The sequence below is a fragment of the Glycine max genome, chromosome 15 (assembly GCF_000004515.6).
Source record: "Glycine max cultivar Williams 82 chromosome 15, Glycine_max_v4.0, whole genome shotgun sequence".
Taxonomy (NCBI): Eukaryota; Viridiplantae; Streptophyta; class Magnoliopsida; order Fabales; family Fabaceae; genus Glycine; species Glycine max.
The window spans coordinates 6,410,494-6,437,340 of NC_038251.2; the positions used below are offsets into that span (position 1 = coordinate 6,410,494).

The 26,847-nt window shown below is 32.9% G+C and overlaps 2 protein-coding genes, 1 non-coding gene and 2 pseudogenes across 3 annotated transcripts; 3 read left to right on the forward strand and 2 right to left on the reverse strand.

The window, feature by feature from the left end:
- Positions 1–399: 399 nt before the first annotated feature.
- On the reverse strand, positions 400–1,535 carry LOC100788540 (protein DOG1-like 4). The gene has a single exon (XM_003547125.5). The coding sequence runs from the start codon at positions 1,503–1,505 to the stop codon at positions 633–635; it is 873 nt and encodes a 290-aa protein (XP_003547173.2). The 5' UTR covers positions 1,506–1,535; the 3' UTR covers positions 400–632.
- Positions 1,536–7,585: 6,050 nt separating this feature from the next.
- LOC112999662 (U5 spliceosomal RNA) lies at positions 7,586–7,703 on the forward strand. The gene has a single exon (XR_003264872.1). It is a non-coding gene; the product is annotated as a U5 spliceosomal RNA (small nuclear RNA).
- Positions 7,704–10,844: 3,141 nt separating this feature from the next.
- Positions 10,845–10,981, forward strand: LOC112999712 (uncharacterized; annotated as a pseudogene).
- A 792-nt stretch (positions 10,982–11,773) lies between these two features.
- LOC100789600 (CBL-interacting protein kinase 5-like) lies at positions 11,774–12,816 on the forward strand (annotated as a pseudogene).
- Positions 12,817–21,910: 9,094 nt separating this feature from the next.
- LOC100790133 (CBL-interacting serine/threonine-protein kinase 12) lies at positions 21,911–23,996 on the reverse strand. The gene has a single exon (XM_003547127.5). It carries the CDS (start codon positions 23,689–23,691, stop codon positions 22,159–22,161), a length of 1,533 nt encoding a protein of 510 aa, XP_003547175.1. The 5' UTR covers positions 23,692–23,996; the 3' UTR covers positions 21,911–22,158.
- Between the last annotated feature and the right edge of the window lie 2,851 nt (positions 23,997–26,847).

Below are 26,847 nucleotides of genomic sequence, written 5' to 3' on the forward strand. Positions count from 1 at the left end.
ACCTGGTTCTGTTCTGTCATGTTTCTGACTGTTTCTGTTTGCGTAGGCGTGGCGTGGCCCCTGAATCATGCACCCACCTTTGCACCGCTGCTCAAGACATTTTGTTTGTTTCTGCTCCAGCTCCTCATCAACATTTCACAACACAAAAATATAATAAAAAAACAATGCACCCTCCCCTTGTATTCCTCTCGATGACCGGATAAACTGATGATGCAACACACAGCACCACCAACGTATGTATCTGTATCACTAATTATTCAAGCAAGTGTTGTGTTGTTGACTTTCCCCTTTAGATAGAATCCATTAAGGAAGCTTAGTGTGCGGTCTTAGATTTTTTTTATCATATTAATTATTATAAAATACTAAAAAAGCACGTAACTAATTAAATAATTAGCTATATACAGGAAAGAAATGATATCATAGATAGATTCATCTACTATTTCTTTCCTTTTCTTACATTGCAACTACAAGAGTACTACTAGCTAGTACCATCGCATAAACCACACTAAACAACTTCTTAATTTTGTGCTAATGATATTGAGGTACTGAACAACTTACTTAGCCTAATTAAAAGATGTACAGTTTTTTTTGTTTTTGTTTTTGGCTAGCTAGCTAGTTGAATCACAGATGGATTAGTTGTTATGATGATTGGCATTGAGTGTGGAGCCTGCAGGCATGTCCCTCTTCTTCTTCCCCCATTGCCTGAGTCTCAGCTGCATAGCAGTATTGGCAGCCAAGAAGTCCACACACTGCATTGGACTAAGCACATCCAACACCCCTTTGAGTGTCTTGAGCCTCACGCAATCCGAAGCCTTCATGACCCTCTCCAACCCCGCAAGAACCCCTTTCAACGCCACTTCCGCCACCGCATCACCACCACCGCCACCACCGTTCCTTGCTCGAGTGGTGAGCTTGACCAGCTCCACCATCTTGCGGTCAGCCATGGCCACCTGCTGCCTCTCCATCTCCCTCTCCACCTTCTCCTCCTCCATCCTCGTCCTCTTCCTCAGCTCCTCGATCTTCCTCGCCTGCTCCTCCGTCATCACAAAATCACCACCACTCGCCGCCTGCTTCTTCAGGGTTTCCAGAAGCTTCAACACCATGGATGGCTTCCACCCCGTCATCCACAAATAAGCATTCTCCAAAGGACTCAGCCACGTTGGCGAGAAGAACACGAGAACGTCTTCATGAGCCGAAGCCCACTTGACAGTGTAATATTCCTTCAAATGGGATGTGACCTTGGAAATCAAAACCTGCAGCTCTTGTTCAGTTTTCACCACCTGGGTTCTCTGCTTGGACACCTCAAGGAGCTGGTGGAGGATCTCCTCGAGCTTCCAAACCCATTTATCGTAGAACTCGGTGAAACTCTGGGCGACGGGGTTCTTCATAAGTGAAGTGAAGAGAGAGGGGAATGTGTGGGTGACTTTTAAGGGAGGAGTGTGACCAGATGGAGAGAGGAGGAGAGGACACGGTAGGGAATAGTGTTTGGGGGTAATTGGGTGCATGGCTTACGCGCAGCAATTGCCTACAAGGAAACTTTGACGCTTTGCCAAGAGGGAGAGGGGGAGCTTTCTCAAGTTTTGACTAGGTTGGAAGGGCATGGAGCTGTAGACGTGTCCTCCTGGGAGGGATTTCAGATTCAACGTGGAGGCTGATTGGGATCTCTCTCTCTTCAAATGCCTCCCTTAATATTACCCCTATTTCTGACATAAGGATTAACACAAAAATTAAATAATTATAACTCACATTTTTACCTCCACAAATTAAATAATTATTTCTCATTAGATTTTATAAATAAAGAAAAATGTCTCATAAGTGACAAAAAAATTCATGCATGTTAATAAAACAACTATTTCATTTGCAGTAAAATATTTTCTTTAAATTTACTTCAGACGGCATTCATGATTGGATCAATCTTGTTTGCAATCAATTTTTTTTTTAATTTTCAGGTTGTTTTATTTTTTTATTATGTTATTAATATAAAATATCTATCAGCTTCGTTAATAATTTATCTTTGTTAAAAAAATCTTATTAATCCTTATTTTTTTTATGGAATTCTCCCTTCAACATTTTTTTTATTCATAAATTTTTTTTCTTAATGGATGGAGTCTAATTCTATGTTTATCATTTCGGTTGTTTGTAGGATAAATGAAGTAATTATTATTAAAGAGGTTGAGCTGTGGTGTGATTGTGGACGGTGGGAACTTTATAAGTTTCAGTTTTCCTTATCTTCTTTATTTAAGTGATTTTGAATACTAGTAAATTTAATCATCATATAGTATAATCAGTGGAAAATTAAGTAAAATTACTACTACATTCTAATGACACGGTTCAAGTGGTTAGAATTTGGGGCAAACTTTCATCTTTTCATCTTTTTTTAATGATGGTAGCTTTTATTCTCTCTTTAATTAAAAAATACTAGAAATCTAGAATATTCTTTGAGAAACTTCATTAAAGAAATCCGTTGGCATTCAGTTGAGTACGTAATTGAGACTTACTAACATGTTATTGACATTTTCTGAAGAAAAATAAAAAGAATTACTTTCTATTAATGACACGGTTCAAAATTAAAATAGTCCTGACATTATGAGTCGAGTTATTGAGCAATTCATTATTTTAACAATTAATTATTTTAACAATCTTAACATGTTTTAAATAAAGCACGTGGTAAGCCTTAATTAATAATTTATTGTTTATACTGAATGTTTTTAAATAATCAACCAAACAGGGTTAGGCGACAGAACTATGAAACTTTGTTAAGATTATAAATTTACAAAAAATACAAATAAATTATAAATCGACATATCGAATCACATAATATCTCTGATGACATACATTATTTTGTTTCATTTCTCTATGCACATCTTGTAAATTTTATTATGTAATTCAGGTTGATGGGTAAAAGAAAATCATTACGTACAATTTCAACATGTGACATGTAAAAAAAGTATTTTGAGACATTTTAAGCTAAGTTTATTTTTAAGTGAATAGTTTATATTGATTCAATTCGAATTATGTTATTAACTTAACAAAATTCAAATGTAAATAAAGTTTAGTTGTATAAGATATTTTATAAAAACAAAATATTAATGACTATTTTAAGAACATTAATAATTAGTTAAGATGGGTAAAAAATAAAAATAAAAGTTTTATTAGCTAGTGTCATTAAGATATTCATTGAAGAATTAACATATGATTAGTTATTACTTTTTTTTTAAGATCAGCTAGTCAAATGGATTTAGCTTATTTGATTGAGTGCAGAGTGTAAGTGGTGTTGTAAATTGGTTGATATCTATTTTGATTTCTAATAATTAAAGTTTTTTATTGATAAAGAACACCATTAATTGCACTTGTGTAAAAAATAATGGTTAAAGTGTATTAATAATTGAGTGCTTTTTAGTAAGAAATTTCACTTGTGATTTCTTAATACAATGTCATAAGGTTAACAATTATCAAATAAAAAATATAATTTCTCCATTTCTTATTGTTTGTCTTTCAAGATAATATACATTTCTTAAGAAACTAATTACACAAATTTCTTGTTTTGCAGACAACAACATAAATTTCTTGCAAAAAAATTTAATTACATAAATTACAATGACAAATTTTTTAACAAAATATTCTTATTAAAATAGTAGTATTTTACATGCATTTTTTAATGATAAATATTTTTTTGTTGCAAATAAAAAATGGTTTGCAGCTGTTAGGAAGGAGCTGCTACCATGCATATAAGCCGCAACCTTTGGTGGCTTCTTGCTGTGCTCGTTTGTGTATTGCTTCATCTTAAGAAACATTATGGAGGCTTACAATCGATTGCTCACAAAGAATGAATGAGCAGCAAGAGATTAAAGCATAGAGGAATAAAATAAAATCAGATTGCTCGCTTCGCATGTCCACATCTTATGTTGCCATTCCTTTATATAAGAATTAAGGGCATCAATTTGTTGACAAAGTCAATATTCTTTGCCTTCAAATCATTAAGAATGCAAATACTTTGAATAAAATAATCAAACCAAATAATGCAGCTGATTTAATAAAGCTTTAATTTTGTCTTAAATGGTAAAAGGAAATGAATGACATTTGAATTAATGCCATTCCCCAGTAATGGTAAGCAAGTGACTGGAATTTTACTTGGCAAAAAAAAGAATTTATACTTAAGTATTAATGTCATAAAGTTGTTGAGTCCATTCCTTCCAAGTTTCTCTAAATACTTCTTAGACAGGCCTCAATCTTCTTTTTCTTGGCAAAGATGTTTCCAAAGACCTCCCTATTAAAGATCAATGGCTCATTCATAACATTATATAAGGCTTGGGATACATTACTAGCATCTTGACGACAAGCTGCATTAATACGCTCTGGATAGTCCATGTGCACTCACGAAGCAACTTGGAATCTAAAGGGTCTGTTGTTCTTGATGAAACGTAGTTGCTACATGACTACATCTCAACAAGATCAAGTTATGGTCCAAGTGCTTGCGCACTAGGTGTTGGAACAAATTCCCCTTGTGGCTCCTGGTTGTCTGTGTCATTCAAAGGGGGGTCAAGAGGCTTAGTGTCATCCAATAGGCATAGCCTATTTGGTGCTACCGCTTCAACATTAATGGATTTGACAAAACCATGCCGCATTACCTGTGAATTAACATGTTTACGCACACCTAAAAGATATAAGGTGGGTTGAGTGGTGAAAGAATAAGAAAAGAGAGAAAAAGTTCGTGTGGGTTCGATCGATCCTCCGTTTATAAAAAAAAACTAACAATTAACCATTAACATTTACTGATAGAAAAAAAAAAAAAAAAAGGCACGCGTTGGGTGATTGACGTGAAACTTCCTTTCCCTCGTGTATACCTTGTTTGGCTCTTGGTCGTGCTTGTTATCCCTACATTAGCAACACTAGGGGTCTTAAATGATTCTTTTTTTAGTCGTTAGATTAGGATCCCCACATTGTTTCTAGATTTTGTTGCCTCCGGATTGGTTAGCTGGGTGTGATTTCAACCAGGCAAAGCATCACACAATGCGAACGCTTAACTGTGTTTATTATTGTTTTAAATGAAAGTTGAGTTATTTAATTTATTTGGTTGCACTTTGCACATTATTGTGTCCAAATGAAAATATATCTAGAGAAAGAGACAACAAATTATCTACTTTCAAATGTAGTTTAATAAAAAATAAATAATTTTAACTTAATGACCCCCAATATATGATCAGTTACATGATAATCTAGGAAAGGTACCGGGTTAATTATAATTTAACTTTCGTGCAAGGATACTAAGTTTCCCTAGTATTGCCCTCGTTTGTTCCAAAAATTAATAATTTCCTCTACCCTGCAGGCGTAGGCTCTCAACTTTTTTGGTGTGACTAAAGTTTGCGGAGCACTTGAAAGATGCTGCCACAGACAATGAGCAGGGCCATATACGAGTTGGTCCAGAGACAGTTACAGACTTTGTTACATTGGCAAGTGCTTCAGTACATTGACAAGTTGGATGACTATGATATAATGAATTAAGTGGAGGGTTAATTGTGGTTTACTGTATGAATTGTGGATGAGCTTGTTTCCCTTAGCGGGTAAACAGGCTAGGATTTTAACATAATTTTTTTTGTAGTTTAAATTCATAACAGATCAAGGTGATGATGTAATGGACCTGGAAATTAGTGAATCATGATGGAGACATGAAATATTTAAGATATATTCTGCATTTTTCCAATCAATTGTTTTGGATGGCAAACCCGGTGAAAGATTTTTTAGGTATAGGGTATTTGTGCAACGCAAATCAGAAGAATTAAGCTCTATTTCTTGATAAGATAAAAAGAATATTAATACATCAATCAGAATGGATGTTTAATAATGACAAGGACTAACACCTTGATTTTTTAGGAATGAGATGCAGGAATTGCACGTTTCTGAAACACTTCCTCATTTGGTTGCACTTTCAGAAGCTTATATGCAGATTAATGAGCAATAGCAGTAAAAGGCTGAGTTCAAATCCTTTACTCGGTACCATAACCTGAATCATATTTTGTGCTGAAGGATTGAGAACACATATAGCGAAAAAACTAATCCGTGTTTGTGATTATTTAAGCTGACTAAACACATAAGAGGAATAACTTTAGTGTTCAACTTTGGATTATAAGCAGGCTAAAGATTGATGTTATTGTGTCAGTGGATTATAATCTGCGTGAGCATAAAGGAGCCATGGATAAATGTCTTGTACGTAAACATTGAGTATAGAAACCATTTGGTAACAAAATTCGAAGCAAAATATCTTTTTTGCCTAGTATGAACACTATGATATTAAAAAGTTCAGTGAGTTATTACAACAGAACTAAGTTCCAGTTTTGTTACTTATTTACTAATTACCATTGAAAAACATGGAGTAGAAATTTGTTTTCTTGAAACCACAGAAAAACTATATATGAGATGAGAAAAGGCCAAGGAAGTGTTAACAGTGTCAACAAAAGCACAAACTGGTGTCAGCCACATTGACCCTTACACCTTTCTTGATGTAGAACTTAAATCAAAACCATGTTGAATATGAAATGGTAAAGCACACAGCTCAAGGAACCCAAATCAAATGTGAATGCACTCCTAGCAATAAATCAAGTGGGCAACTATCTCTTCTTCCCAACTACAGGCTATTCTTAAAGTAAAAAATCACATATATTAGCAGAGTTGGCTACACTTGGTGGGCCAGGGAACTAATGTAAAATAATAAAAAAAAACAGATGTTAAATTCGAAAGCAAAATCAACCTTTCTTGTATTTTTTAGGAGATAGGTGCTATTGAAAATATATAATTCATGATCTAGATCAGGAAATATATCTAGAACAGACATGAGAAGATGCCCAACAATGAAAGGGTTTGGAATTCTTCATATTTTTTTAATTAATGTAAGGGGAGAGAGGGTCATGTTGAATGATAAGAAAAAACAGCATAAACAGTTCCTTATCCATAAAAAACTCACTTACCTTTCATTATGGTGGTGGTCTGTATTTTCATATCACATGTATAAAAAAGACCCTTAAGCACAACTCTGTAGAACAGATACAATTACCAGCCTGACGTATTTGATGCAGCCTATCAACCCTTTATAAGTTAACAAAAACATGCCATCAGAGTTTCAGGTCTACACATCACAAATGGGGATACACAATTCATTAGCTCACACCTAACATTCATATTATAAGTTAATGAAACTGGACGAAAGAGTAGAGAAATCAGAAGCTGATGAGGAGGAGAAGAACTAGCTAAATAACCTATTAGCCTTTTTCACTGTTTCTAGCATGCTACAAACAAGGTAGGAACAAAGCTCTCGTTAAAAATGTCAAGCTTAATTAAACGAAGGTCCAGTTTGTTATAGCTCCTTTGCTTTGAGATATATTGAGAAGTAAAAGAAGGTAATAGGAAAATTAGATGACGGATAAACTATTTCTAATATACGAATGAGGAAGAAGGAAACCCAGATGACCGAAGTTGAAGTATCTTAGGCATGTGTCGGTTTCGTGATAAAAGCCCACATCGAGCAGCTTACTAAGTTAAATTAAACTCTGACGCTATAAAATAAGAGAGCTATTCTTCTTTACAGGCACGGAGTCGTGTGGTAAATACAAAGCGAACTATTCTTTCGCCTTTTACTAAAGAATACCGTGTATTTGCCACTTTAAGCGGCATACGCCAATTTTTTAGCAAGGGTCTTCTTACGAGGACCCTGTCATTTAGTTTAAAATATTTAACTTTTAATTCTGTCAAAACCAATTTCGATGCGTATTTATAATGTTTTTGATAAAATTGTTATATAATTTGTAGTATTTGCTAAAATTATGTGAAGAGTCTCATTTTACTTGTTTATAATCGTCATTATATATCATCTAGGTTCGTACATAATTTGATAGCTGGGTTTCTTTTTTTAGATGTAAAGGAGTGTTTTATTTTACATTTTTTAATATTTAATTATTTGTAAACGGTTTCTTACTAGGACCCGCTGCTATTCAGTCAAAGTATATTTTTTTTAAATTCAAATTAATTTATTGGTTCTTAGATGTTTAAATGATATTATTGATAATTGGGTTTTCTAGTATTTTATCTTTAACTAAACTATGACTTTTCGAACATATCTTATTTTAATTTTGCGTTGTTTTTAAATACCAAGTGAAAAGGAGTTTTATTTTATATATTTTAATTTTTAATAATAAGATTTTTTTTTTAAACAGACTAGTAAGGATTTTTTTTCTTATATATAAATGACATTACCATTGTTACTCGGTAAATTTAGAGCCTTTGGCTTTTACTACGGGTTATCTACTTTTCCTTGCGGGTATTGACAGCCAAGAAATGATTGTTTAGATTAGTTAAAAAAATGATTGTTTAGTTAGTTTATCAGCTACAGTAAGACGAAGGAAGTTAATAATATTTTGCATGTGCACTCAAGTGAACGTAAGAGACCAACTTGATAAAAAATTACATGAATATTGACAAAATTGACCCCTTCTCTCTTTATCTTCTCTATTTAAAATTAATAATATTTTTTTCACTTTTTTCTTCACATTTCACGCCATTCTCGACTTTCTACAGGTGAAGGAAGTTTCATTTAAAATGGTGAACGTTATTGTGGCAACTACTGGTAAGAAGAGGTTACGTTATTTGATCATCATCAAGGGTTAATGTCAACAACGTTACAATGAATTTAAAATTGAGACTAATAATGGTTGGAAAGTGTTCTCCAAAAAGTTTATCGACGGTGAAATGAACTCTTTTACCCTTACGGCCTTGCTGTTTTCTTCTTCTTTTGAATGCCCTTTTAGTTTTGCTTTTGATAAATTGATTCTTAATCTTTGGTTACAATTTCAATGCTACATGTCTTCTATCACTATTCTTTACAAAACAAAACCAAAGCCATTGAAAAGGTATTTCATGATTTTCAGTTTGTTTTTTGCAGTGTATAGGGTAGAAATTAGTCTTCTGCAAATCCACTCCATAAATTGTTCAGGTTGTGGCTGTCACTGAATGCCATGTCATCCAGGCTATCATTGTTACTTCAGTTTCCCCTTTTTTTCTGTTTCATCTTTTGCTTCAACATTATTAGCTTTTGCATCAGGCACACGACAACTCAATACAGCATCATATGGTTCTTAGCTGTGGTGTTGCATGCCGTCTTGGTGTCCATGGTTTTGGCAGGGTGAAAGGAGCAAATCATGTGTCCATGGTTTTGGCAGGGTGAAAGGAGCAAATCATGTGCTCAGTTTATAGCCTCTCTTGTATGCATTGCTTTTGTGAATTGTGGAGAAGACAAAGAGTAGTGGTCATTTCCATTGGTTCATCCAATTTTCAATCAAATTGGTCCTTTTTACATGACAGGCTAGCGTGTGGCTAGTTAGATCATTAGATGTTATCAGACATTTGATGTGTCATCTCAGTCTTTGCCTCTTTGGCGTTACATGACAGTATCTAATAGAAGAACATTGACAATTTACGAATTCAGAGACTATTTTATCATTCGGATGTTAGGTATCAAATTAACTGACCACTACAATTTTACAGACCAAAGCAGTCTATATTATTTATTTAGTGTTAAGAGGATAAATAGGAGGATATTATTGGAAGATAAAAGCTTATCAAAGCACGTTGGACAAGCCTAAGAATCAAGGCAATTTGTGCTGCTAATCTTCAACGTAGTCCCCTATGTTTTGAGGTGGGTTTGGAGCTAAGACATCTGATGGTGTGTCAAAAACTGAAACTAGAAAAAGGAGTTGGAACTTCATACTGTGCATTTGAAGAAGAGTGGGAGTTTCACGGGAAGGTGAGAAAAGTAGAAAAAATAGTGAACCACTTCTGAAGTGAGGACCTTCATCTCTTGTTTTAAACAAACTTTCTGGTCTCAACGAGTAATCTTGGGAAAGACTGTCACGTCCCTGAACTGCACAAGAATCTAAAATTGATCACAAACACAACAAAAGCATGTGGTTCCACCACCCTGCTTCCATAGCCTTCACACTTTCCCTGTTGGCTGTTCCTCTCTTGGTCTTCCAAGAGCCAATTAACAAAACGGAAAGCATTAGAACAAGTCAATCTTCTGTGCAGCTGCTCATTGTTCTCAGTCCTCTTTCGTGGTCTTGAAACCAATCACTATTTTTCTTACTTCCACCATATTCACGAGGGTTGGACAAAGCAACAATTCTGGAGCAAAAATATAAGGTCATGTCAAGCAAAACAATGGATTGACTTAGGTGGTGCTGAGCTTTTTGATCATTGCCACAACTGAGGGGTGTATCACCATGATCTCAAAGATGCTCTTTTACAAGAAAAAGAGCACTTCCAAGCTTCAGACTTTTGTTGGATCGCATTGTTGAATTCAGAAACTACTGTGTTTCAATAATGATAATGATTTTTTTTTTTTTTGCTGAATGGTCTTGGCAAAAGCCAGAGACACTACTTCAATTAAAACCCAATATGGGAAATAAGTACATCAACATCCTCCACAAGGGAGTAAACAACAAAGGACGGAATCGAATTGAAAAAGAATACATCAACAGATAAAGATAAACCGTTCCTTTATGTTACGAATCAGCCAGCATATTTGCTTCTCTTCGAACATAGCCAAAAGAGCTATGTGAAACCGCTCTTTTATGTTACGGATTTCTTCTGCAAGTTCCTAAAATTGACTATCCTCGTCCAAGATTTGAATAGCAGGCAGACAATTTGATTCCACATAATGATTTTGATTATGTTCACACAAGAAGGAGCAGGTAAAGGGGGAATAGAAAAACAAAATTTAGTCCCACATCGGGAGTGTGTGTGCTCCAATAGACTCAGAAGTTGTCCTATATAATGGTACACGTTACGATATTGAAACTATTTTTGTGCTTGGGGCAATGACGTAGCATGTGAGGTTCTAACCGAGGTTGTCTATTGCTGGTTGAAAACTATTTCCAAACCCCCTTTTGGGCCTTTTAGAATTTCTGGAAGGGCTCACTTCAGGTAGCAAATGGCTTCAAATATTCAGTGTGTTAGCTGCTTTCGAACATTATTGGTTATAGGTCGATGCCTGGTTGTTTTTGGTCAAATTTATTGGGGATTCCATAGGCACAATATCTAAATAGAGTGTGTAATTACTAATTAGTAGTTTCAATTTTCAATATAACGTTATTCTTATTTAACGTTTCAATAATGTAATAGTTTCATTTTATCTAATAGAAAAATGTGTTTGTTCATTTATAAAGTAAGTTACTTTTGATGATTTTATATTTTATCTTAAAAATCCAAAATAAGCGTATGTTTGGAAAATGAAATGAAAAAAAGTAAAGACTTTAATTGGGTATAATAAGATTTGGATCATCTTTTTATAATGTGCGTCCATGCATGTGTTAATTTGATATTAGTATTAAGATTTTAACTCTATTCAAATTAATATAATTTTTAACTTAATTACTACAAAAATTAATAATTTTTAACTATTTGATAATTTATAATACCTATTAAACACACTATATATACATATATAGTCTTTACTTATTTTGGTACCTATACATAAATTATCTTTAACAATGAGAACAAAGGAGAAATTGAAAAGTTTAGTTCAAAATTATCGACTACAAGTTAATTAACTATTTGCTGACACAGTAACATTTGAAAGAGCTGGCATATCTGATGGTGTGTACTGAAACTAGAGGAGTTCAAAATTCAGGTTGTGCAATTTGAAACGGAAGAATGAGTGAGAAAAGTAGTCTTTTGTCCTCAACTTGTAGATGTGAGAGTAATTGTGATAAATACTGTGGCAACGGAAATGGTGAAAGGTGACGAACTTTTCAATAAAGTGTCCCGAGGGAGGCTAAGGGAGGATGTGGCAAGAAAATATTTCTAGCAGCTGATTGATGCTGTTGGTCACTGCCACAGCCGAGGGGTGTGTCATCGGGAACTCAAACCGGAGAACCTTCTTGTTGATGAGAATGGAACTCCAGGAAGAATCATGGCCTTCTTCACACAACATGTGGAACTCCAGCTTATGTAGCTCCTGAGGTGATAAAGAAGAAAGGATATGATGGAGCCAAGGCAGATATTTGGTCTTGTGGTGTGATTCTCTTTGTTCTCTTGGCAGGTTTTCCTCCTTTCAAGGATAAAAATCTGATGGAGATGTACAAGAAGATTATCAAAGCAGATTTCAAGTTCCCACAATGGTTCTCTTCAGATTTGAAAAGGCTTCTTTATAGGATCCTTGATCCCAATCCAAAGACAAGAATTGATATTTCTAAGATTGTGCAAAGCCGTTGGTTTAGAAAGGGGTATGCCCAGATTGAAGAATTTCAGCTGCCACCATTGCCCCCTAGAAATGGTAAGGATATCTCAGAAGTTCAAGCTGCATTTGCTTCTTCATCTGATTCAGATTCAGATGGTAGTCCAATGTCAAATAAAGAAGAAAGCCCCATGAAGCTATATCGGTTCAATGCTTTTGATTTGATATCAATCTCTTCAGGTTTTGATCTTTCTGGTCTGTTTGAGGATGATCAGAATGAAAGGCAATTGGCAAGATTTACAACTAGAAAACCACCTTCAACCATTGTTTCAATGCTTGAAGAAATAGCACAAATAGATAGTAGATTTAAGATCTTGAAGAAAAATGGAGTTGTTAGATTGGAGGGATGCAAGACAGGGATAAATGGCCAACTCACTATAGATGCAGAAATTTTTGAAGTTACATCTTCCTTTCATGTTGTTGAGGTGAAGAAAATTGCTGGAAACACATTGGAATATTGGAAATTCTTGGACCAGTACTTGAAACCTCTGAATGAAATGGTTTGGGTCTGGCAAAGATATGAGCAGCAGCAATAGTAGCATTAAAAATATTTTTAGGCTTCTTTTTTTATTGGATAGAAGGAATTCTTCCATGAATTCTTCTGTCTAGATGTCTTAAACATGCTGCAAAGTTCTTTTCAATGTTCTGTGGCTTCCGTCTTCATATAACTTTCTTCCTCTATGTGAAGTTAAAAAAGTAATGGTTAGAAAGATGGTTTCTTCATCTCTAATAATTATTTAACTTGCTGTTGTGGTAGTTATATTCAATGGATATTGCAAGTGGAAACCTAGCTAGATTACTTTGAGCCTGATTAGATCAGACAAAATTCAGAAATCCAATTAACAAGAATTAACCACTATATGTCTAGGCTGACCTGGACTCCTCTTCAGTTAAAGAAATTAGAAAATCCAATTTGTTAATTATAAAAAACTAGTTTTGAACCTAACAACTCAAGCTACTAAGAGCCTCTTCATTAGAGTGGTTAGAGTTTAACCTCTTTGCTCTCGTTCTAAATTATCATATTACACTTCAGCTCAAAACAAGTTATAATACAACGTCTCTTCTTTAAATATGAAGAAACTTCTATTGCATCTACCGCTTATAAATTTGTAAATGGGGTCTGGCTTGGTGAGGCAATCCCAGAATAGCTTTTATCTTGTCATCTTAATGTATTTCTGAGTAATCTTTAATGATATATTTGCCTTCTAAACAAATAAAAATGTGAAGAAACTTTTAGAATAGTTGATCTGGAAATTCTTGCAGCATTTGTATTAAGGTTTAAGAGTACTCACATGACTGACAGGATATCGACCAACACAGCAAAGTAGAAATTGTATATTATTGTGGATAAAAATTTTGTTCTGGTACACTAAAAATGTCCCACATCACTTGGAAGATCAGGAAGGAGTAACTTATAAACAATCTTCTCCATTAAAATGCAAAACATGTCTCACATTCCTATTATGTTATGCTTTTTCTTTTAATTTTGATTTCAGAATTTGGTGGAGATGAGTAAAAATATGCAAATGTACACCCCATGGCTCAGTTTTCCAAGCCAGTGGCGCTAGTGATCTCTAACTGACCATCATATGTTTCACAACTACTCCTTAAGAAGTCACATATTTTGTTCTAATATAAATTGTGTTGACAGTCTCATGAACAAATATCATCCTGATTGCTGAAGATACCAGTGATTGAGCAGCATTGGAACTCAGTTCCACTGTTATCTTGACCATTGTACAGTACACAATATCAAACATAAAAGAAGCTCTTTAATTCAACTTCTAATATCATGTAAAATTACTTTGTTAATTGTTAAACCAATGTGCAGTGTCATATCTTAGTATGTGATGTGTGGGAGTATATTCAGTGGGGCACCAAATGAACAGGCATAAGAAAACCTGTGACGGTGTCTGTCTCTGATTATCATGTATTTATCAATGTATCATTAAATGTTAATGCTATCAGTGCTAGGGCATTAGAGCACTGAATAGGACAATAACAGAAAATAACATGTTCCGGAAACAATATATGGAACCAGATCCTTGCTTCTTTTTTCTTTTCTACGAGAGGGTTGATGATGTTCAGTCTTAATTTAACTGAATTGATCAATCATCACCTGCAGGTGGATTTTGCCTACATACTCATTACCATCACTGAATAGATCAAATATGTTCATGTTTTCCAGTTTACTTATGCAATTCCATGAGAGACCTTTAATAAAAAAAGAAAAGGTTACATTTAGTAATTTAGGAGTTTATTTAGTAATTTCTCTCTGTGAACTGCCAATAGGCTATAGTTGTGTTTGGGGTTTTGGGCACAAGTTCTCTCATGTTTGTTATTAGACTTCAGTTGGGCCAAGATACATAAGTATGTTGGACCCTTCTTGGGCTCCAAGTCATTCCAGAACCCTACTGTACCGTCTATTTCTGATTGGTGCTTGACAGTAACGAAATAAAATTGGATGAATGAAGGTTGAGAATTGTTTTAGATAAGATAAGATGCATGCATTCATAATTTCATAAACATTTATTCTTGCATCCCAAAAAAATACTCAACACTTTCCCTTTTCACTCCGGAGAGGGTAATCCCAAATATACAACTTTTATTCTGGATTACCTTTTCGAGAATAAAAGTAGGTGTTGGGTGATTTTTTTGGAGTGTAAACAGAAACATCTTAATTTCATACACCACAAATTTTCGCTTTCTTTACAGCTCCACTTTCTCTTTTTTAGGAAAAAAAAAAGGTAAATATATCTAATTTGCGAGCCTACTACTTGTGGCATTTCTCAGTCAGCCGTCAAGCGAAGAAATAGAACTGCAACCCATAGCATGTAATTCATTTTTGACATAGACGGTAGTTAATTCTGTTCGAGTTGTATAGGAGTATTAAGCAGTAAAATCTTTTCTGAGTATTTATTACCACTTGCAAATATTTAGAGTGTTGGTTCATACTACCTTATGTCCTCCTATAAAGATTTCGAAAATCAAATAGCTTATAGGTGAAAAGGATCTAATTAATAGCATAGTACGATACTGGAAATTTTCAGTAGTTTAGTTTATTCTAGTTACTTGCAAGGTTGATTTTTACGGTAATTATTCCGCTAATAGATTCAAGCCTATGACTTGACCAACGAGCTTGTGTATAAATCAAAGTGTACAACGTGAACGTGGATAAACATGATATAACACGGGTGACATTAGTAGGCTGCACGCTGAACGAAGACTTTTCATGTGTGGTTCTTTGCATGATTGATTTTGGAAAAACGTGGCTCTAATATCATCATTGTCCAATTATATAGGAGTGGATAAACTAAGTGTATCTGGATTTGAAAAAACTAAAAGCATTCCGAATTTTCTGAATACATTTTTTCCACGAGTGAATGCAATATCTTTCGGATTGAAAATTTGAATCCATGGTTAAACCCCAACCACATAAAGTACAAAATGAAGCCGACAATAGAAAACACGCAAGAGTTTTTATCAAGATGCCTAATCACCTCGTGACTCACATTATTGGTGGCCAAATAGTCGGCAAGTAATTAATATTAATATTTTGTTCAAAGGAGGAAACAGCTATATGGTTATCTATAGAGATAATTCAGTCAAATAGCTGACTTTCTGAAAGACATGCAACACTTGTAAGTGGATAATCCTACCCTCACCTGATCGACAACAAATATATGACTAATTAGTTACTAATTTATTAAATAACTAACTATTCTTTTAAACTAATTAATTATTGTTATGTTACGTTACTTAATCATCGGCAGCATAGTTCCTTAAGCTCCCCTTTTTCTTATAGCATAACCTTTTTATTTTCATGGTTTCTTTCCCAATTCCAGTGTTAATTTGGAATGCATGTAAGTGAGTACTGAGGAATCCTTATCCATCATTGTATCACTTTGTATTATACTCTTCAATAACATTATATAATTTTGATTGTTTGTGCAAAATCTTATAAAATTCGAATAATAATAATAATGATGGTATAATTATAAACTTTCTAATTTATATATTTCAAAAATAATTTTCTTTAAAAATTATGTGTTGAATAATGTAACATGTTTCACATTCATACATCTTTAGATTTCTTATCTATTTTGCGCGGTTGGCGGTGGATTGGACTTGGATAGTGATTGTTGCTTCCTTAGATAAACCTTTATCAGTGACACTGTCAAATTCACACTACACCTTTAGGGCTAAAACCCAACAATCCAATCGATTTAAACATGCTATCTTGGAGACAATTTTTTACGGTTAAATTTATCTTTAAAGTAATTAATAAATTTTTATTTAATTTTGAATATATTTATTTTTCAATCATTGTTATTTTACTAGATCTTAAATTTAAATGAAAATTTACTTTGGACGAATTTTCTCAAATTTCATAATGACTATTTTTTCTTTATACCCTTTCTTCCCGTGTCTAATGGATGCGATCGATCGTTTTCACGTTGATATTTCTTTTTTTGACGTTTTTTTTTATTTCTTGATTTTGGATCGACACACTCACCTTTTCAAACTCGTGTCACATAACAATGAATCAGTAATAAGAATCTGTGTCCTTTAGCTTCTAAGCAACCAATCAAGAAACCTATTTAGACCAATCTCGAGGGCAAATATGAAAGTGCAAGATTTGTTTGCGGTGATGTGATTATCGCGGGGCATTTTCCTTTATGACTTCGAAGAGATGCACAAACAGAAAATGACTTGTTAATTTTTTCCCACAAATCATGAGAAGACAGGTTTGGGCGAAGATAACTTTATATGCTTATAAAGTTGAATTTTGATTCATCCTTTGTGATAACCACTCTTTATTCCACACACAACAACTTATTTGAGCTTGATAATCCATGTATTCAACACCTGTTTTGGCACCATATATCATTACACCGGATAATCCTTCTAAATCAAATGCTGACGTCAAGGAATGATGCGACCTCAAAGATCTTCCATTGAAAATATTTTTTTAAATGTTGGATATGTTTATTTATTCATGAATATTAAATAGGTAATATTTTATTGAAATTTATGAATATTTATATAAAAGAAAATATTGTCATATAATTTATCATGTAAAATTTTATATAAAAAGTATACCTTACTATAATGAATACATGGAAGGGAAAAATAATTTAGCGTGTCACAAAGCTTGGTACCTAACATTTTTCTTCCTAGTTTTGGGCTTCGGCTTCTCCTTCAATGTTAAAAAGTTTTAGAAGTAAAGGACAACTTATTTGCTAAATTTTAGTTGTTTTAACTTTTTTAAAAAAAATAAGGAGAGAAGAGAGAAACAAAAGAGATCTAGGAGAGTGAAATGAAGGAAAAAGAGAAAAGAAAAGTTATTATTTAAATTATTTAATCTTTGTCCAGTTTAACTTCAATATTAACTGAGAATTTTTCTTATTTTTTTAATTGATTTTTACTGAACTTTAAGAAGAAAAAAAACAAGAAAGGAATGGAATAGCATTTTCAGCAGAAGTAATTTTTTCAAAAACAAAATAAAATATGATACTATTAATTATCATCGATAGCATGAATTAACTAACAGAAGAATATTCAAGCTAAATAGTAGTTTTCGAGCGTATGTTTCTTTTTACCTATAAGAATAAAAAATGATACCAAGAATTTTAAAATTCGTGCACTATGCTCAATCAAAGAATTTAAGTTTTGATATGCAAGTGCATTAAATATTTATATAAATAATTATTAGTCATATTTAACTCAACTAGAATGATCTCTCATAAAAAAATACATGTGATCTATAAAAATATAGAATTTTAATTACTTTTATATATATATATATATATATATATATATATAATTTAATCAATTTCGAAATAAAATTAGTCATCCTTTTGTTTTTTCGTTTTTTGAAAGAATTCAATTGGTATACACCACTCAATTTTAGCAAGAGTGTCGCTAATAATCCTCAAATTCCTATTATTGTATGACATCAACATAGCAAGTAGTCAATCGCTTATTCTGGTTCGTATTATTGTATGGCGTCACAGTAGACAACGCGTATGCACCGTAAATATGATAGTAATGGGAGTGCACAATGTCGCAACGGGTGTGCATGCATGCTCTAGCCAAGCCATCAAATTCTCAACGTAAGACACCAATACGTTTTATTTCGAGGACTGAAGCCACAAAAATAACAAATTCCGTTATATAAAAATTAAATTCAGCCAAATAAAATTACCACTTTTTTTTAGGGAAAAAATTCAAATGACAACTTTTTTTTTTAAAAAAATAACACAATGTTTTTAAGACTTTGTTTCCCAATCCATCATTTAACCCCCATCCGGCAAGCTAATATCTAGATTGGCAAACTTTATCTGTACTGCCAAATCTTATTAGAAGGCAAATGATTTTTTTTCTTCCAAATCTTATTAGTTGTGTTTTACCGGATAGTAAAGAAACAAAAAGGGATAGCAGAAATATTAAGTAAAGAATAAGAATTTTTTTTATCGCCAGTAAAGAATAAGAAATTAATATAATTATATTGATTAATAAAAATGTAATCTATATATTATACTATACTTGTATTTCTGTAAAATTAAGTTTTACATTAATTTCGTAAATATTTACAAAAACATTAAAGTTTAAATATACCTTTAGTTACTTTAATATTGGGTTTGATCCCAATACTTACATTATGTTTAAATTTTGGTCATGATAATTACATTCTGATTAAGTTTTGGTCCTTATAGACTATAGCGTACCTGTTATTAGTGTTGATATATGGTAATGTTTCGGAGGAAACGTGCAGTGACATATTTTGGGTGACAGATGAAAACCTAAACGAATAAAAGATTGAACTTTTATAGCAAATACCAAGATCGAAAGGGCATATTGGTGTGCTTTTAATTTTCCTATAGAACAGAGCTCAAAAGACATTAGATTCAACACAAACAAATTTTCTTTTACAATTTCTTTGTCGTAAGGTGTGCAATTCTCCCTCATAATACGAGCAACGAATTTTCAACATATAACTATCGGGGTGTTGGTGGATCGGATTACATCGATTTTTTAGGATAAATTATTCGATTTAATTATTTTTATTTTTTTTTTAATTTATCATTTAACTGATTTTATTAAAAGTTTTAATCCAATTTGATCAAATCCGATTCAAAACAATTTAGATTGAATCGATTTTTATTTTTATTTTATTTTCAGAGACAAAATTAAATAAATAATAGGATATATAATAAAAAATAATTCAAAATATCTAGTATTTTATTTATATGTTATTATATAAATAATAATAATTTAATTTTTTAAATATATACTATATCAAAAATAAATTTCAACAAGTTGATAGTTAATTTATGCATCTAAACTCAAATAAATAATAAAAAAATTATCTTTAATTTAATATTTTTTTATATAAATATGCATAACTTATATGATAATTTTATAAATATCTAAAAAATAAAAATTAAAATATGAGTGAAATTATAAATAAATTATATACATATATTTAAGTTTGATTTAAATGGGATCCGTTTTAAAAATTAAATTCATGATTCAATCTAATAAAAAAATTTAATTTTTCAATTTTTTTATCCATTCTATTTTTTATTTTTGGATCGAATTGTTAGGTTGTCAGATTGGATCGATGAGCACTCGTACTCTCCTGCACCAAGTGTCTCCAGCCCTCTCATACATTATTTTAAACCGTTGGATATATATAAATGCACCAGATTAAAAAATGTATTCAAGTCGCATTCAAAAGGTAACTATCCAATTATTACTGTGCAGGGGCAGGACTACTTTTATACCGGATAACTTTTCCGTATATTAATTAGTATTTGAGGTTATTCATTAATAATGTTAAACTTTAATAATTAAATTTTTAATAAATTAACATTTTTAAACATATAAATTATATTATATATTTAATATAAATAATTAATATTACACTACAATATTATTTTTAATTTCTTAAAAATTATTAAAATTTAATTAGAATTAAAGCTAATAAAGATAAATTGAAAGAAATAAGTTGTTGAGAAATTTAATTTGATTTAAAAATTATTTTAAAAATAATTCTTGGCTATCTGAAACTATTTTCCTTTTACTTTTATCTGTATACTTAATTTTTTTAATTGTCTAACTCTTTTAATTTGAATTTTTTAATAATTTCAATAACTCTTTATTGTAATTTACATGTTTAAAATATTTATTATAAATTTTAATTATAACATAATTTGACTAAAGACACAGCTTGCTAGAGAGGATCCCTTGATAACTAACATGCACTTGGGTCACTTGACTGAGATGTGATTAGTATCTGTCTCATCTCCAAGATTAGTGGCCAACGCTCCTTATATCGCGTCTCTTCTACAAAACTCGTTTGGAGCTATTCGCGTGTACGGAGATTTGAAATTTTGGAAGCATTCTTGTGGGTGCTATTTTTTTTTTTAGATAAATTGTTGAGGAAACGTCATCCATTCAGATAATCTTTGCTTAATTTCTCCTATTTTTATGGACTTTGATGTCTATAAAGTACGTTTTTTCCCTTCAATTTGCCTCACTCATAGCTTACTATATTCATATAGGTATGACCAACACTGCAAGTCCACAGAATTCAAGGGAGAGAATATGCAAAAGTAACACTTTGGGGAGTTTATCTTTAAGGGAAGCAATGCAAGATGGCACGTAATCCATTTTTATTTATCTTCACCAAAAGCAGTGCATTTATAAGGTAACATGCAACTGAGTATGTGTTTTCTCGTAGACTAATATCATTAACTTCTAAAGTGCACCTGAACCAGCAGTAACAAGCACGATACTCATCCCATTCAATTAATTCAAACCTTGATTTTTCCCCTTCCCCCATTAATATCATATTGAGGGCTTAACTGCTTGAGATTTACAACAATCATTCTACAGGGTTAAAGCCCAACAATTTGTTCTCAAGAGGCAATGGCAAGTAAATGGGAGCTTCCTTTTGCATTGCTAAGAAACAAGAAACTACATTACTTTATAATACTTGCAGCTTAACCATACCCGTAGCTTTTAGATTGGTAAAAAAGATAGTTATTTCGTAAGTATTAAACAACTTTTCACAAGTTGCGGTCCATTAACTTAGTATGTAACCAAACCAAGTTGCGGTCCATTTTCTTCAACATGCTATACACTCAATTTGCAGAGTTCGTTCAAAAACAAAGTAACAAAATTAGTAGCAGAGGGTATATTTTTATGTAATCTATTGGAATGATTTCCTCCAAGCAAGGATTTTAGGTGCTCCAGGACCATTGAATGTGTTCAACCAACAAAAATGAGAGGAACTATTCCTCCTCGTCCAACGGAAAACGATATTCTCCTTTACATGATAGGCTATTAGGTGTTTGCAAGTTTTAAATACGTCTAGCTCTCTCATTATTAATTTCTATCAAGAGAAAAATATGCAGAAAACTAGAATATGATCTTATTAAAAATATCCTCTTTCTCCAATCTCCAATTTCAAATAATCTTATTTAACTTGAATATAGAGCTAAACTCAAAGCCAGCGCAATGCCACATGGATTAGCACTAAACCGTATTGTTATTTTTCTGAATCACTTGCTATACAGAGCCTAGAAAAATAGAAATAAATACATACATACTCATTCACTATATTTCAATTAGCCTTTTTTTCTCGTATAGCAATTAGACATACAGTAGGCACCTAAAGCTCCAGTCAAGAAGCAAACCTAAAAGCAGGACAATCAATCCTGTGGGCAAAATTTTTTACCAATTTCCATACACAATCTATAAAAAGAAAAAAAAAAGAAAAAGAGAGAGAGAGAGAGAGAAAGAAAGAGTGTGTGTGTGAGATAGAGAGAAAGACCTCAACCATTTTTCTCTTCTCCATATCTCAGTCTTCAATCATCAGTAGGTATATAGAGCGGGGTTTCAATATCAGAAGAAATATCCGGCACAGGTTCAGAAAGGCCACGTAGTAGGGAAGGTTGAGTAGGTGTAGACAAGTCTGAAGAAGTAGCAGACTCCTCCACCATCAAATTCTGCAGTCCAGGCTTCAACTCATTTTTACAAAACCTCTCATACTCAGCTCTATCTCCTCCCTTTTTCTTCACCTCCACTACAACCAAAGAAGGTGTCAACTCAAATATCTCAGCAGCAATAGTCAAAGGCCCCCTAACCCCCTCTCTGGTACCCTCCAAACTCACCCTACAGTCCTTCTTCCTCACCGAAAAACTAACCAACTGAGCAATCTCCTCCAGCTTGGAAATGATCCTGTTAACCGGTGCAGCAGTCACAAACCTTGTCTCATCCCCTTTCTCCTCAAACAACCCCGAAAGATCAAAGCCCGGAGAGAACGATATAATGTCAAAGGCATTCAAACTAGGAGGTCTAGGCAAAGTGGCATCATTCCTCCTCCTAGTCTCAACCTCAGAATCAGACTCCGAAACCGAGTAATCTGAAAAGGTAGCAACAGAAGCAATAGAAATAGTATCATCATCATTGTCCATAAGCCCATCATCATCCACCACATTGCAAAGCCTATCATCCTCCACATAAAACTTGATCTGCTTGAACCCTTTCTTGAACCACTTATTCTCCATGATCTCAGGAATCGCAATCCGGGTTTCAGGCTTGGTATCAAGAAGCCTGGTGAGAAGCCTTGACAAATCAGGAGAAAACCACCTCGGACAACGAAACTCCCCTCTATAAATCTTCTTATACATAGCCATCACATTCTGGTCATGAAAGGGTAAATACCCTGCCATCAACACAAACAACACCACCCCACAAGACCAGAGATCCACCTTAGCACCATCGTACCCTTTTCTCGCCAAAACCTCAGGAGCAACATACGCAGGTGTCCCACAAAAAGTGTGGAACAGACCATCCTGTCGGATTTGATCAGACACCGCACTCAACCCAAAATCAGAGACTTTGAGATTGCCATTCTCATCAAGCAACAAATTTTCAGGCTTGAGATCTCTGTGGTACACCCCTCTGGCGTGGCAGAACCCCACCGCGGAGATTAATTGCTGAAAGTACTTTCTCGCAACCTCTTCTTTGAGCCTCCCTTTCGCGACCTTGTTGAAAAGCTCGCCGCCGCGAACGTATTCCATGACGAAATAGATCTTGCTCTTGGTGGCCATGACTTCGAAGAGCTGAACGATGTTGGGGTGGCGCACGCGGCGCAGGATAGAGATCTCGCGCTTGATGTGCGCCACCAAACCACCTTTGAGGATTTTCTCCTTGTCGATTACCTTGATGGCAACGCCTTCGCCGGTTTTGACGTTCCGGGCGTAGTACACCTTCGCGAAGGTTCCATGCCCGAGGAGCTTCCCAATCTCGAAACGACCGAGTAAAAGGTTCGATGTTTCCTTCTTGTGGGGGCTGATGAGGCTGCTGGTTGGGGTCTTCGAAACGACGTCGGCCATGGATGGCCTCTGGTTTCAAAGTTTTGGAAGCTAAAATTTTTGTGTTTTTGTTTTTTTGTGCTTTGTTTGGAGAAAGAGAAGAATGGAGGTGATGGGTGGTGATCAGGGATTGGATTGGCCTCTATTGAAGGTGGTTGGGAGGGAGGAACGAGGGTGTGGTTTTGATTTGTTCGAGGTTTCCTATGTGTGAGAGAGTGTTATGTGTGTAAACAAATTTCTTGTATTTGGTTCAAATTGAGACAGAGAGAGAAAAAGAGGGAGATTGAGAATGAATGACAGATGCTTTTATAACCGAGAGTATGTACAACCATTAATTTGTTTTGTATTTTTTTTTTATGCTAATGGTTAATTTGGTTCGTTCGAGTTGAGGATAATTATTATGGGTAATAAATTTTTTTCAAAAATAGATTGTCCTGCCTTGTTCTGCATAAGAAAAATAAGTTGATAATTCAAGCTTATGTTACGTGAAAATTAAAATATTAAGAAAAAATAAATAATAAATATATTTTAATTAATTGTATCTTTTATAAATATTAAATAATAAATACTTATTAAAAGTTAAATATATATTACCTTAAATTTTATATAATAATTTTTTTATTAATATGTGCATAAAATATTAATAAATATTAAATTAACTTTTTTAATAAAAAGTAGATTGACGAAATGATCTATTTTACTTTTTCCTCAATTAATTTTTTTATCCCTGAAAATAAGATGGATTAAAATGGACTGGTGGGTTGAAAACTTTAACTCAACCCAAAAATGAGGAACAAATCAGATTTGATCGGACGTATCAACGCATTTTGGTATCTCTAATTTAAAGCAACTGTGTATTGAGAACTTGTTTTATTTATTAATTAACGTGTTTATGTTTGTTTAACATTGGTGAATCGTACATGTAATGTAAAGCAAAAATGATCACGTTTTCTACTACCAAAATATCCTAAACTACAAAAAGTTGCACCATTTGGCGTCTTGCGTCGCGTGAGAGGAAAAAAAAGTAAAAAATAGGTTTTGGTTGTTTAATTGAGTTCCCCTGCATTAAAAGATTCTCCAATGATGAGTTGATGAGTTACGCATCCAATTGTCTCTACTTGATTGTTTTACTTATCAATTGCCCTTCAAATGAGAGCTACTTTCATTCTCCTTTAAATCTCTTTCCCCTCACCTCCTCTTCTTCTTCTTCTTGTGCAAGGTCGGGGCAAAACCGATACACGGTTTATAAATTATAAAGAAGGCTCATTTTTTATAGAGAGAAACAGTATATAAATTTTTATATATTTTTGTTATTAAGTTTTCAAATTAAATAATGTATAACATGTAAATATTTTTTTCATTATTAAATAGCATTTATTAAAACCGTTATGGAATTTTTAAAAAAATATTCATGTATTATTATTTGATTAAAAATTTTAATAACAAGAATATAAGAGCTGGTTTAGAAAATATATAAAAAAAAAAAGAGAGTTGGTTTAGACGTTTTTTGTTATTGTAATTCTTTGTGACAAATGTTTACTTTTTATTTGCATTTATGTCAGAATTATAATATAAATAACATTTTACAAATTCTTCTTTATATATTAATTCATTTTGTATTTTAAAATTTTTATAATAGTTTTAATTTATCCTTTGTATTTTACTTTTTTTTTTAAATACTGCTATACGTTACTGAAATAGTTATTTGTTTATATAATAATATTTTGATCTATTTGAAATTTCATACTCTCGATCTCTACATTTCCATGTCTATCATAAGCAACAAAATGCATGTGTTGTTTGCACCATTTGACGTAATTTCTTGAAGGATATACTTAGTCAATGGTGAACCTAGACAATTTTAATTTGTGTGGTCGAATATATAAACTACTGTCGAATAAGATTTTTTTTAAAAAATAATGTGTTAGACAATAACTACTTATAAATTCATAATGTTGATAATAATTTAATATGATTCTAGGACAATTTTATATGTAGAGATTTTTTATTTTAAAAAATTTAGATGAATTGAATCTTATCGAATTATCTGAATTAGACCTCAAAACTTAAAAAATGTTTATCTTGTTTATCAAGATGTATTTATAGATTATTGACCAATAAAATTCTCATATTGACAGTAATAATTAAATCCACATCCTTCTTAAAATATGACTGTTTGGGTCAATTTAATGATATTTTATATGTAGAGTTAGTTAAGAAAAAGTAAAATAAATTCTAAAATTTTGTAAAATTCTAAATACAAGCTTTACATATTAGAGTCAATTATTAATTAATATGGAATAACTTTGTTTAAGTTTGTGAGTTTGGTCTTTTAACTAAAATTATTTTCCAAGAAATTTGATTTTGATTGAGATGAATGAAAGTTGGACTTTTAACAGCCTAACATCTGCTCGAGACTTCCAAGATAACGGGTATTTCCTTCTTTAATGGGCATACTTACACAAGATGTGGCTGGAAGTGCAGGCACCTCCCCTCTAGTTGACCAACACTTGTATATGAGTGCTGAAATGTAATATCGTGCTGCATATGCATTGTAAGCAATTGAAGTCGGTTTGAAATTTTCAAATTCAATATGGTTTTCATATTTTTATTCTTTTTGTGTTAGCCATAACAACCCATCTTACATCTCAGAATACAGTTGCGATTTGCGACGAAGCTTTCACGTTTGATATGAAATAAATATTGTGAATGATGGCAGCAGTCTCTAACATGTGCAATTTAACCCAAAATCTTGAATTGTAGTCGAGATAAACATATGATTGTATTTATCTTATTACAAGATATGGATATTTGTAGTTATAACATGTAGTAAGATTAGGTATTGTGAATAAATAATATTATTATTCCATACGAAATATTTCCAGCACTTTGTTTGTCCTTTTATTGGTACTTCTGGTACCATTTTTATAATCAATACAATTGTTTTGGCTGGTAAAAAAAGATTATTCCATACGAAATAGTGACACGAAGTATACAGAATATTGCAATCTTATTAACTTCACTCATTAGAACATCGCACACTAAGTTAACAAAGGAAAGAATGAAAAACAATGAAGAATAGTTGGTACGATTCAAATATAGTTAGTTGTGAATATGTAACTAAGCATTGTTACATACTAGACTTTGGCCCGTGTAAATGCACATACTTATACTCTT